The 12,858-nt window shown below is 47.3% G+C and overlaps 1 protein-coding gene across 1 annotated transcript in view; it reads left to right on the top strand.

Moving 5' to 3' along the window:
* WDR25 (WD repeat domain 25) overlaps positions 1-12,858 on the top strand; it is a 142,869-nt gene that overhangs the window by 126,685 nt on the left and 3,326 nt on the right. Inside the window, exon 5 of the mRNA XM_040256928.1 lies at positions 12,014-12,184. Coding sequence (XP_040112862.1) covers positions 12,014-12,184 — 171 coding nt within the window. The remainder of the gene's footprint in view (positions 1-12,013; positions 12,185-12,858) is intronic.

The following is a 12,858-nucleotide window of genomic DNA, read 5'->3' as shown; positions in this document are numbered from 1 at the left end:
AAGAAGTATTTCTCAATTTCTGCTTATCCATGGTTAAAATATAAAAATATAGTGGATATTTGTATATTTACCTTGAATTCTGCAACTATGCTAAGCTCACATATTCTAGTTGCTTCTTTCTTTGTAGATTCTATTTCTGCAAAGACGATCATGTCATCTGTGAATAAAGGCAGCTTAAATGGTTCTTTCCTAATTTAGATGTAATTTCTTCTTTCCTTCTTCCTCCTGTTACCTTGGATTCCCTTGTAGCTCAGTCGGTAAAGAATCTGCCTGTAATGCAGGAGACCCAGGTTCAGTTCCTGAGTGGGAAAGAGCCCCTGGAGAAGGAAATGGCAACCCACTCCAATATGCCTGCCTGGAGAACCCTAAGGATAGAGAAGCCTGGTGGGCTACAGTCCACGGGGTCACAAGAGTCAGACATGACTCAGTGACTAAAACACTGCCGCCTGTTACCTTATTGCACTGGCTCAGACCTCTAGAACAGTGTTGACTTAGAAATGTTGAAGAAAGACATACTTGACTTATTTCCAATCTTAGAAGAAAAATATTCTTTTCCATAGTCATGTATGATGTTAGCTGTAGTATTTTGTTGTTTTTTGGTAGATGCTCCTACCAGTTTGAGGACGTTCCTTTTATTTCTAGTTTGTTGAGAGTTTTTATTTTGAATCACCACTGCATTTTGTCAAATGCCTTTCTCATATCTGTTGAAGGGGTAGTGTAGCTTTTCTCTTTTATTGTGTTAATATGGTGAATTTTCTTGAAAGATTTCCAAATATTAAAGCAACCTTGTAATCCTGGGATAAATCTCATTGATTATGATATATTATCTTCTCTACATAATTTGGATTCTACTAGCTAAAATGTAAGAATTTAAAAATCTGTATTCATGAGGGATATTGATCTATTCTTTTCTTTTCTTATAATATCTTTGTCTAGTATTCAGTTCAGTTCAGTCACTCAGTCGTGTCCGACTCTTTGCGACCCCATGAACTGCAGCATGCCAGGCCTCCCTGTCCATTGAGTCGATGATGCCATCCAACCATCTCACCCTCTGCTGCCCCCTTCTCCTCCTGCCCTGAATCTTTCCCAGGATCAGGGTCTTTTCAAATGAGTCAGCTTTTCTCATCAGGTGGCCAAAGTATTGGAGTTTCAGCTTCAACATCTGTCCCTCCAATGAACACCCAGGACTGATCTCCTTTAGGATGGACTGGTTGGATCTCCTTGCAGTCCAAGGGACTCTCAAGAGTCTTCTTTAACATCACAGTTCAAAAACATCAATTCTTTGGTGCTCAGCTTTCTTCACAGTCCAACTCTCACATCCATACATGACTACTGGAAAAACCATAGCCTTGACTAGATGGACCTTTGTTGGCAAATGTCTCTGCTTTTCAATATGCTGTCTAGGTTGGTCATAACTTTCTTTCCAAGGAACAAGTGTCTTTTAATTACATGGCTGCAGTCACCATCTGCAGTGATATTCTCTAGTTTTCGTATCAGAGTAATTCTGTCCTCATAAAATAACTTGGAAAGTGTTCCTTTCTTTTCAGTTTTCTGGAAGAGTTTGTGTATAATTGATATTATTTCTTCCATAAATGATTACTAGAATTGACTAGAGATGAAATTGGCTTGGCCTGAAATTTCCTTTGTGGGAAGGCTTGAAACCTCAAATAAAATTTATTTAGTAAATATAGGATTATTCCAATTTTCTTTTTCTATTTCAGTGGCCTTTGGTAGTTTCTGTCCTTCAAGAAATGCATGTATTTCATCAATATTATCTTTTTGGTATGAAGTTTTTCATGCTATTTTAATTATTTTTAAAATATCTGTATAATATATAGTAATATCACCTCATTTCTCTCATTCATGATATTGGTAATTTGCATCTTTTCCCTTTTTCCTATCAGTCTGGATAGAGATTTATCAATTTTGTTGACCTTTAAGTATACATTTTTGTATCACTGATTTTTCTCTATTTCTCTTATTTTAAGAAATGATCAATTTACTTTTTAAACTTTTTTCTTTTCTGCTTAAAACTTAGGTTTATTTTCTTTGGGAATTTTTATTCTTTTCTGCTATAGATGTTCAGTTGTTTTTAGTTTTCCTCTAGGTTTTGCAGCTTCATTACACAACTGTTGATATAGTTTTTCATTTTCATTCAGTTAAAAATATTTTCTAATGACATTTTATATTTCCTCTTGATCCATGAATTATTTAGGAGAATTTAGATTGCAAATACTTGGGGATTTTTCCATATCTATATATCTGTTGCTGCTGCTAAGTTGCTTCAGTTGTGTCCGACTCTGTGCGACCCCACAGATGGCAGCCCACCAGGCTCCGCCCATCCCCGGGATTCTCCAGCCAAGAACACCGGAGTGGGTTGCCATTTCCTTCTCCAATGCATGAAAGTGAAAAGTGAAAGTGAAGTCACTCAGTTGTGTCTGACTCTCCACGACCCCATGGACTGCAGCCTGTCCGTGGGATTTTCCAGGCAAGAGTACTGGAGTGGGGTGCCATTGCCTTCTCCCATATATCTGTTAGTGATTTTTAATTTAACTCCATTGTGGTCACACCATACATTGTATGTTTGAGTCCTTTTAAATTTATTGAAACTTGTTTCATGTCCTATAATGTGGTCTATTTTGGTAAAGGTTCAGTGTGCTCATTTTGGACACTTTTCCATCAGTATTTTTTCTTTTTGGCACGACTCTTATCCCTGTCCTTTAGGAACTCCATTGACTAAAATATTTAGGTTCTGATATTATCTCACAAGTTCGTAAGAGTTCACTCATTTTTTCTTTTTAAATTAGGATTTAACTTTCTTTCCTTTTAATGAATTAATTTATTTATTAACTGTGCTAGGTCTTTGTTGCTTTGAGTGGGTCTTTTCTAGTTGTGGCGGTCAGGGGCTACTCCTCGTTGAGGAGCTTGAGCCTCTTGTGGCAGCTTCTCTTGTTCTCTAGTGTAGGATCAGGGTCAGGACTGTGAAGAAAGCTGAGCACCCGATCTTGTTCTCTGGCAGCGTGGACTTGAGGAGCTGTGGTGCACAGGCTCCGTGGTCATGACACGCAGGCTCCAGAGCACGGGCTTGCGAGTTGTGGCACATGGTTGCTTAGTTGCTCTGTGGCACTGGAATCTTCCTGGACCAGGGATTGAGCCTGTGTCCCTCGTATTGGCAGGCAGATATTTATCCACTGCTCTACCAGGGAAGTCCTCATTTTTTCTTAAGGTCGAAATATTTCTATTGATCCTTTTCCAAACTCACCAGTTCTTTCTTTTGTCACTTCCATTTTGTTATGGTGCTTATCCCATTGTTAAAATATTTTTTTCTGTTCTAAAATTTCTACTTAAAGCTATAAAGTATACATATATGTGTGTGTTTATGTGTATAAGTGTCTGCATATATATATATATATATATATATATATATATAGGCTTCCCTCATAGCTCAGTTGGTAAAGAATCCGCCTGCAATGCAGGAGATCCTGGTTTGATTCCTGGGTCTGGAAGATCTGCTGAAAAAGGGATAGGCTACCCACTCCAGTCTTCTGGCCTGGAGAATTCCATGAACTATATAGTCCATGGAGTCACAAAGAGTCAGACACGATTGAGTGACTTTCACTTATATGTGTGTGTGTGTGTGTATATATTTAATTTCTGGGCTTCCACACTGGCTCAAGTGGTAAAGAATCTGCCTGCCAGTGCAGGAGTCATGGGAGATGTGGGTTCAGTCCCTGGGTTGGGAAGCTCCCCTGGAGGAGGAAATGACAACCTACTCCAGTATTTTTGCCTGAAGAAGCCCATGGACAGAGGAGCCTGCCGCGCTAGACTCCATGAGGTTGCAAAGAGTCAGGCACTACTGAGCATGCACGGTACTGCTTATATATTTCTATTTCTCTGTTGAGATAATCTGTCCATTCATTTCAGGGGTGTTTATCTCGAGGATTATTATTTAATAGATGTTTATTTGAGGATTTTTATTTAATAGCTATTTAATGTGTCTGATAGTATGGGTCAAACATCTGGGTCATTTTGGGGTTGGCATATATCATTTCACTTTTCTTATGGGTACTGTTTACATTTTCCTGGTTCTTTGTATGTCAAGTAAATTCAGAATATATTGTGATTTTTAATATTATGTTGTAAGATCCTGGTCTTGTTAAAATCCTGTGGAGAATAGTGATTTGTTTGTCTTAATAGGCAACCAAGCCTGTTAGATTCAGATTGTGAATTCCTTCTCTCCTGTAGGCAGTAACTCTATTTTCAGTTCCATATTCAAAACCTTTGTTATGCTGAACCACTTAAGGGGTAGTTTCAGACTGGGGCAGCAGTAATATGTTATGTCACTTCTCAAAGCTTTCGCTGTGCTTCTTTGGTTGTGTTGCACACACAGGTAACTTAGGGATTGTCCTGGGGTGTGGTCAGTTCATATACAGAAGCAGAGGATTCCTTTCTCAGCTTTCTCCTCTTTGGAATTTCTTCCATGCTGCCTGGCTTCCTGAACTTCCTTCTCCTTTCCTGGTTCTCCTGCCCAGAGATGGGGTTCTTTGAGAATGTTAGCCTGCTGCCTCGTCACACCATGTCCGTAAGTGGGATCCCCTTCAACATAAATTGGCCAGAGAAAATAGATGAAAAGATAACATGAATTTTCCCTCTTTTCCTGGTTCTTTTATTCAGATTTCTTCCCTTCTGGTTTTTAGGTATTTGTCCTGCACTGTCGGAGCTGTTGGGGTTGGCATCAGGGCAGGGCTAGGAGAGCAAGAAGATATTTTAAAGCTTTCCCCCATACTCTCTGGCTTACAAGGACCCATTTTCTTATTCCTCTGGCCAGGATGATGGATTTATTTCACAATTTTTGCTGTCCATGTCTACTATGTAATTCCTTAATTCAGTCTGTCTGTGGGTTAACATCAGGAGTTAAAAGGCCGAAAAAAAAAAAAAGAAAACCCCAAACAAACCCCCAGTGCCCCTGTCCCCCCAAAACTAAAACAAAGACTGGAACCTTACCTGTTGTACTGGTCTTTCTTCAAATTTCAGATTCCCTCTTCAGCCTACCAGCTGTTGCTTACTTTGCAAAGTCTTCAGGTAGTTGCTTCTTGGATTGCATCCAGAGTTTTTAGCTGTAATTTATGAAAGAGAGTGAGAGGCCCTAGTAGGTTTGCTCCATTTGGGTTTAAAACTAGATTTTGTTCATTTTAAAAAATTCAGTCTTTTTTCTTTCCAGTATGTTTTGGAATTTTCACTTGCTGTGTCTTCTAGCTCAGTAATGTTCTCTTTTGCAGTGTCTCATCTGATGTTAACCCCATCTAATGTCCCTCGAACATTGTGTATTCCATCGCTAGAAATTCTGTGGGGCTCCTGTATCCTCCACGTCTCTTCTAGCCTTGCCCAGTCTTCCCTCTACCTTCTTAAACATAGGTTATGTACAGTTGTAATGACTAGTGTGATGCCTTGCTTTGTCATCTGTGTCTCTTGTGGGTTTCGTCGGGTTTAGAGACCAAATCTGAGTGTGGTGTTTGCTCATTGTTTCTTGGCTCCTTCAGACAGAGCTGCTGCTGCTGCTAAGTTGCTTCAGTCGTGTTCGACTCTGTGCGACCCCACGGATGGCAGCCCACCAGGCTCCACCATCCCTGGGATTCTCCAGGCAAGAACACTGGAATGGGTTGCAATTTCCTCCTCCATCAGACAGAGCTAGGAAATGTTTTACTTTTTAAGAAAAAATATATCATTGTTTATGCTGATTTGTCCAATTCAGATTTAGCATTACAGAGCTTTTCTTTAACTTCTTTGTTTTTATACATTTTTTGATCTCTTTTATACTGAAAAATTTTATTTTTCTCTGCCTTAATTCAATTTTTTTGGTATGTGTTGACACTAGCAATGTAATGACCGAAGACAGTGTGAGATTTCTCACAGTTCTTTTTGTTTGCAAAGTATATCCAATTAAGATTTACCATCAAATTACTGTTTTTCAGTTTATAATGTATATCAACAGAGGATCTACCTTCAACTACTGTGCTTTCATGTCTTTTAAAATAAATCCTATTTGTGTGGTTAAGCTACTAGCTCAAGATGGTTAATTTTATTTGCTTAATTTTGCTTTCACATTTTATAGTCTGCCTTTTAAGTTAATTTTGTTGTATAATTTTATAAAATATGGACATGGTTCTGGAGAAGGGATTGGATAACTACAGCCCATGGGCCCAATCTTGGCTACACTGTTTTTGTATGGCCCTTGAGTTAAGAATGGTTTTTACATTTTTAAATGACTGTAACACACACCACACACACACACACAAATACACACCACACACACACAGAGTGTGCAACAGTGCCTGGTGTGGCTTCCAAACCCTAATGTTTCCTGTCTACCCCTCTGTAGAGATCTTCTGGGTTCTGCCTCTAGCCCCGAATTCCCCAATCTGTCCTCTCCCCTTCAGAGGCAGCCTGACCGATTTATTTACTTAGTTTCTGGTTTATTTTCTGCTGTTTTTGTGGAGGCAAACACCAACCTCTCGTATTTCCTTTCCGCCCTGTTTCTCTCTGCCTTGGCTTTGCACTGAGCAGCGTCTCCACAGCGGGCAGGGACGTGGGCCTCACTCTCTTTCTCAGCATTGCACATAGCGTTCCAGAATGTGCCTGGACTGACATCTATTTAACCGGTCCCTTTTTGTATATTTGGCTCAGATGGTAAAGAATCTGCCTGCAGTGCAGGAGATGTGGGTTCAGTCCCTGGGTTGGGAAGGTCCCCTGGAGAAGGAAGCCTCATGCTTCTGTTTTCTGGGATTTGCTGCTGTAACTTTGGGGTCAGTTCCTACAAGTCAGGGTGCTGGGTTATGCGTGTCACTGAGTAACAAGGCATATGCCGTTTTGCTTGGCGTTGCCCAAATTCTCCCTGGGGGGACAGGACCATTTTACATTTCTGTCAGCAGTGTGTAGTGTAACACCTAACGGAGTGTGTTGTCAAACTTTGGGGTCCTCTAATTTGATAAGAGATGATATCTCCATGTAATTTAAAAATTTCATTTCTTATGAGCAGGATTGAAGGACAGTTACATTCCCTCTCATATGAACTCTCTGTGCATTTCTCTTGCCCATTTTTTCTGTAGAGCTATTGGTCTTTTTCATCGATTTTTAGAAACTGTCTGTGTGTTAGGGACTGTTAGGGGTAGTGACCTATAAACTGGGCTTCCCAGGTTGCCCAGTGGTTAGGGATCTGCTTGCAATGCAGGAGACACAGGTTCTGTTCCTGGATCTGGAAGATCTCCTGGAGGAGGAAATGGCAACCCACTCTGGTACTCCTGCCTAGAGAATTCCATGGACAGAGGAGCCTGGCAGGCTACAGTCCATCGGGTCGCAAGGAGTTGGACACGACTTACCAACTAAATAAGAACAAGACCTATAAATTTCAAGTATCTTTCCCATCTGTCTTTTTTTTTTTCCTCTTAATTCTTGTTTCTTATGCCATGCAATAGTGTTTAGTGTTGTTATTACTATTGTTTTTGTGTACTCAGATTTGCCATCTTTTCTCTTGGTGCTCTGGCCTTGGAGCGCTACCCAGGATAGCTTCCCCTAGTCTCAGGTTGTAGAAAATTTTAATCATACTCTCTTCTCATATTTGTATAATGTCTTTTTTGTTTTTAATAGAAATTTCTGATTAAAAAAAAATTACCCACAGAGCACTTTTGGTGTACACTGTCCCATGTGACCAGCTACTTTCCCTTGTTTGATTTTAAGCCATGGAAAGGGGCCCTGTGCTCAACCCTCCAGCGTGCCTTTGTGCAGAGACTCATCTCGTCTCAGAACCCAAAGAGACCAATATGTTTATTTTCAAGGGGAAAGAACTGAGGTTTGGGGAGGAGGGATTTGTCCAAGGACCCGCGGCCCCATCCCGGGGACAAGCTCTGGCTGGCCTGGGGAGAGGATTGTGATCAGCTGCTCTGTGCTGGCCGCTCGGCCAGGCCTGTCGCCGTCCTTCCCTCCCGAGCCATAGGTCCTGTTGTTAGTCCCACCTTGCAAGTGTGGAGACTGAGGCACGGAGAGGTGATTTGCCTGTCCTGGACCAGGCAGCCAGACGGGCCATCGCGCTCAGATACCTGGGTGTCTGCCTGAGAGCTTGGCCCTTCCACCTCTGGACGTCTGGCGATGCCGTGCATGCATGCACTGAGCGTCACCCCACCTCCCTGCCGCGGCCTCAGGGATCCTTGGAGGTTGAAGTGTGCTTGTCTCCATGTCAAGGGCCGTGGAGGGGCCCATGATGAACTTCATGATGCCCAAGGGCCGGCATGCTCCTGGCAGCCGGAGGCCACAGGTCGCAGCTTTTCAACTTGTACTTTTGTTCATTCATCTGTTTGTGTAGCTGCTCACTCACTCATCCTTCATTCAGCACACCTTCCTGCCGCCTGCCATTGGCAGACCCAGTCCTGGCCAAGGGTGACCAGGCAAACAACAAGCAGGAGCACCACATCCTGCGGGCTGGTCAGCTGGCCTCGGCCGCCCTGCGGGCCCAGAGCAGTGGCTCCTCGCTGTCCCTGCGGGCCTAGGTGGGAGGAGGGGAACTGGCTTCCCCAGCCCTTCCTCTCTCCGGGATCCAGCGCTGAGTAGAAGCTTGTCGTCCAGGCCAGTCCCCGGGTGGTGATGATTCGAAGCCAGATGCGGTGAGGGCAGGACTGCCCTGGGCACCAGTGAGTCAGCAGGCTGGACTGGAGCCTCGCCTGCCCCCTCCAACCCCACGAATCTTGGACGTGGCAGGGACCCCGGGAAGGGAAAGCTGAGCCTTCAGATGAATCCAGAGCAGCCCAGTTACCCAGGATTGTCTCGTGGGTCAAGCAGACTTTTTAAAGGGTTGTCAGGCGGTTTTCATTGCACTGAATGTGTCTTGATCACATCTTCCTTTTCTCCCAGAGCTGTAGACTCTTGGCCAACTGTCTCCCAGCGTCTGCTGATGGAGGCCTCGGTTGCCAGAAGAGTCTGAGCAAGGCTCCCCTCTGGATCCAGCTAGTTAGGCCCGTGTAGCGCTGTCTCACGCCCCTGGGACAGGACTGTACCAGCTGTCGGTGTAATTAAGTTCGCCATAAAACCCACCAACTAGACGCACAAATGACTTCCCTGCTCTTTCCCGGGGCAGGAGCAGTTGGGAAGGCAAGTCAATCATGTTCGGCGGCGATCACTCCAAAGGTCAGCCTTCTACTTACAGCACCGTTATTGGCAGGGATCACCCATAACACGGCTGGTTTCCCGGCCTTTCGATTTTACGACGCCCTAATGAATTGGGCCATTTCCATGCATTCTCAGGAAGCGTACAGAACAAGGGTTTTCATTCTCCTGGAAAAGTTTGTCTTGGGGAGGCAAGGTGGCATGTTGGTGGGCATGCAGGTAATTCTGCCAGGGTCGGGCCGAGCACTCCGGCACTTCGCTCCTCCGGGCTTCCACGCCGCCCTCCAGGATGAAGCTTCCTCCCGCGTTTGCAGAAGATGAATTATCTGGTGCTCCCGCCGCCCCCGGCTGGAGCTCCTGGAGCGGTCCTCTTCCCCGTACTTTCCTGGGTCAGTGCGTTTCCTGAGTGCATGTAGGGATTGAGGTGCCATTGCTAGAGATGGTCCTGGTGCCCATGGGCCTCACGGTCGTGTCCGCCGGCGGCCATTCTCCGTGAGCCGGTGGGGCTCTGTGGGGCCTTGTGCCCCTGACACAGGAGGAGAAACTCCTCGGTGCACCGGTCACGTCCAAGGTCGTGAGTTGGGTCAGACTTACTCCTCCCCTTGCTGCTCCAGCCATCCTCAGCCCCCTGCTCCTCACCTGGGTGCGGTGATGATGAGAGCTTTGGGAAGGGGGACAGGAGGGCATGCAGTCCCCACGTGGCCTCAGGGTGGAGGTTGGGGGTGGCTGGTGGTGGGGAGGGGGCTTGTAAGCGAGGGGAGAGGCGTGGCCCCACAGATGGGCGGGGCCGTGGGTCCAGAGCCCCGGTGTCCCGGTGACCAGCCTCGCTCCGGCCCCTCCCTGCTCTTCCCACCAGAGCAGGTTCCAAAGCCTGTTTTGAGACAGCGCTGTGCTTGGTGAGTCGGAATAGCGTGTCCTCATAGGGGCAGATGTTGGGCACTGAGGTGGCGTGCCCTGTCTGCTCACAGGCCCTAGACCGCTGCCCCAGCTCCAAATGGGCAGGCCAGAGCATCCGTCCGCAAAACAGCTGCTGTGCCTCTCCTGGCTGGGAGTTGGAGTGTTCCTTCTAGCTCATACTCCAGGAGACTCAAGGCTGTCTGGGAGGGCAGGGCAGGCCTGCGGGATCCTGGTGTAGGGAGAGAGGAGGGGAGGGAGGCAAGGAGGCGGGCAGCCCCCTGCTGTCTGGGGAGCAGCTGCACTGTCTGGCCTGGTTTCCGAGGCCTGTATGGCCACCCTCTCTTTGCTGCCCCTGGACCACTCCTCAGGCTCCAGGGGGCCTACCCAGAAACTATGCTCACTGGGGACTGACGGCTTCTGAAGAGGCTCAAAGAAGGCACTCGTTGGTTGCCCACCCTCCTCCCAGGAATTTGTCCCAACATTTACCAAGACAGGACTTGGCCAGCAGGAGGCCTGGATGGGGTTCCTCCACCCCCGGGAAGCAGGACACCCTGGCCCTGCACCTTTGAGCAAATGCCTGCATCTCTCTGAGCCTCAGTGTTCCTCATCTGGAGAATGGGTCTCAAAATACCCCTCTGTCTAAATTGGATTTATGGAGTGCTGCATTTCACGTGAATTTGACTTACATATGTTTGAAAGAGGATGCTATGACATCTCGGTCTGCAACACTGGCAAGATTTTAAATTTCAGGTTTTGAAATATATGTCAAGACAGCTGGTTTCCCAACTGGCGGCCGACATGCCGGAGAGCTGTGTTTGTGCTGTGGCCACGTGGTGGCGCCCTGGGAGCTGGTAAACAGGCCGCCAGGCCTGGCAGGCGGGCCCAAGGCGCTGTGCCCACAGCCTGCTGCTCTATTGCAATTTAAAATCATCCTGGAGTTTGTTGCACAGAGGTACTTGCTGACCCCGGTGCTGGGACTCCCACCCTGCCCCTAACCAGCCCATTTGTTGTAGAATGGAAGGTTTACGTGATGAAACGCTCTGAAGAAAGCGGAACAACAGCTTGATGCCAAATTGCGTTAGTTTAGAGATGGGAGAGTGTGGAATGTTGGCAATGGTGTAAGAAAGAAAGCGTGTCTTTAAAACTAGCTAACATACTGTGATTCTGGCCCCATGAGCTGGAGACTACCGGCTCCCGTGTTGCAGGTACCAATCCAGGGGCTACAGGCCAAGGCCTTGAAAGCTGTGAATTATGGGACTCTTCACAAGCAAGGTTTCCCTGGTGGCTCAGATGGTAAAGCGTCTGCCTGCAATGCAGGAGACCTGGGTTCGATTCCTGGGTCAGGAAGATCCCCTGGAGAAGGAAATGGCAATCCACTCCAGCACTCTTGCCTGGAAAATCCCATGGACGGAGGAGCCTGATAGGCTACAGTCCATGGGGTTGCAAAGACTTGGACACGACTGAGCGATTTCACTTTCAGAAGCAAGAGCCTTGCACATAATATGGCCCAGCTATTGGTGGGCATCACGTGATGGTGCCCTTATGTGCCCTTGGCCAGGCGTGGCGCCCTTCCCTAAGCTCTCCTTCATCGGCCCCTACTGCTCCCTAGGGGACCAGTCATGAGGCCAGAGGGCATCTTCATGCCTCCCTGGGCCCACGTGCCAGTTGGTGTGGGGAGGGTGAGGGCATGGAGGATATCCACAGGGAGAGGCAAGGTTGTGGGGGGTGTCAGGGAGCAGGGCCCGAGGGAGACAGATGTGTACCTGCTGGGGGCGGGAGGCCCTGGAGGTCTCCCTCCAGCGGTCCCCACCCCCACGCTTGGGCTGCTCATCCTGGGAGGAGGGGCACATCTTCACGCACTGCCCTCCCAGACCCTGCAGCCTACATGTACTCGGCGCCCCACACCCCTGGCCCTGCCCGTGGACTCCGGGGGCCCCACCGTGACGGGTGCCCACTCTTGCAGGTGGTGAGAAGCTACAAGGCCACCATCCAGCAGACCCTGGACATCCTCTTCCTCCGGGAAGGCTCCGAGTTCCTGAGCAGCACAGATGCTTCCAGCCGGGACTCTGCCGACCGCACCATCATTGCCTGGGATTTCCAGAGCTCCGCCAAGATCTCCAATCAGATCTTCCATGTGAGAAGCCCTGTCACTGAGCATTGCTTTTAGGTTGAGCCCCAGCCCCAGGGTGCATCCGTGTAGCCCCCAGGCTGTCTGGGGTCTCAGGTTGCATCCTGCGGAGGTGGTTCAGCCAGCAGGAGCTTTGGAGGGAGAGGGCTGCCTGAAGTCCGTAGGGTTGGGGGAGGTAACATGCAGGTCCAGGCCTGCCTGGAGTACCTTCCACAGGCTCCTGGATCGGGGTGACTCCCTCGCGGTCCTCTCACTCGCTCTCTGCCCAGCACAGCCATGCCACGGGGTAAGGGTGTGGGAGGCAGCCTCATTCACATCCACAGAAAAGTGGCTGTCCACCCCGAGACAACCCTACTCTAACCCTCCACCACCCCAGCCAGCCTGCGGGTCCACCTCGCCCCTTGCTCAGTAGCTTTGACAGGGGCTGTGACTCAAGGGCTGGAGCCCAGACCCTGAAGGTAAACCACCTGCATGAGTTAAATTCCTGCTTCCACCACCTACAAGCAGGGGCCCAGGCCCAGTAGTTACTCTCTTTGATTCTCATTTTTTTTCCCTTAGAAAATTGAGGATGAGAATATTTCTTGCCTCATAGTGTGGTTTTGAGAATTAAAAGATGTAGATACTTAGTCTAGCACAGTGCCAGGTGTAGGGAGTTCTCAATAAATACATTACCTATCATC

The sequence above is a fragment of the Oryx dammah genome, unplaced genomic scaffold (assembly GCF_014754425.2).
Source record: "Oryx dammah isolate SB20612 unplaced genomic scaffold, SCBI_Odam_1.1 HiC_scaffold_16, whole genome shotgun sequence".
Taxonomy (NCBI): Eukaryota; Metazoa; Chordata; class Mammalia; order Artiodactyla; family Bovidae; genus Oryx; species Oryx dammah.
Note: the sequence above shows the minus strand (reverse complement) of the source record. Positions and strands in the feature narration are given on the sequence as shown.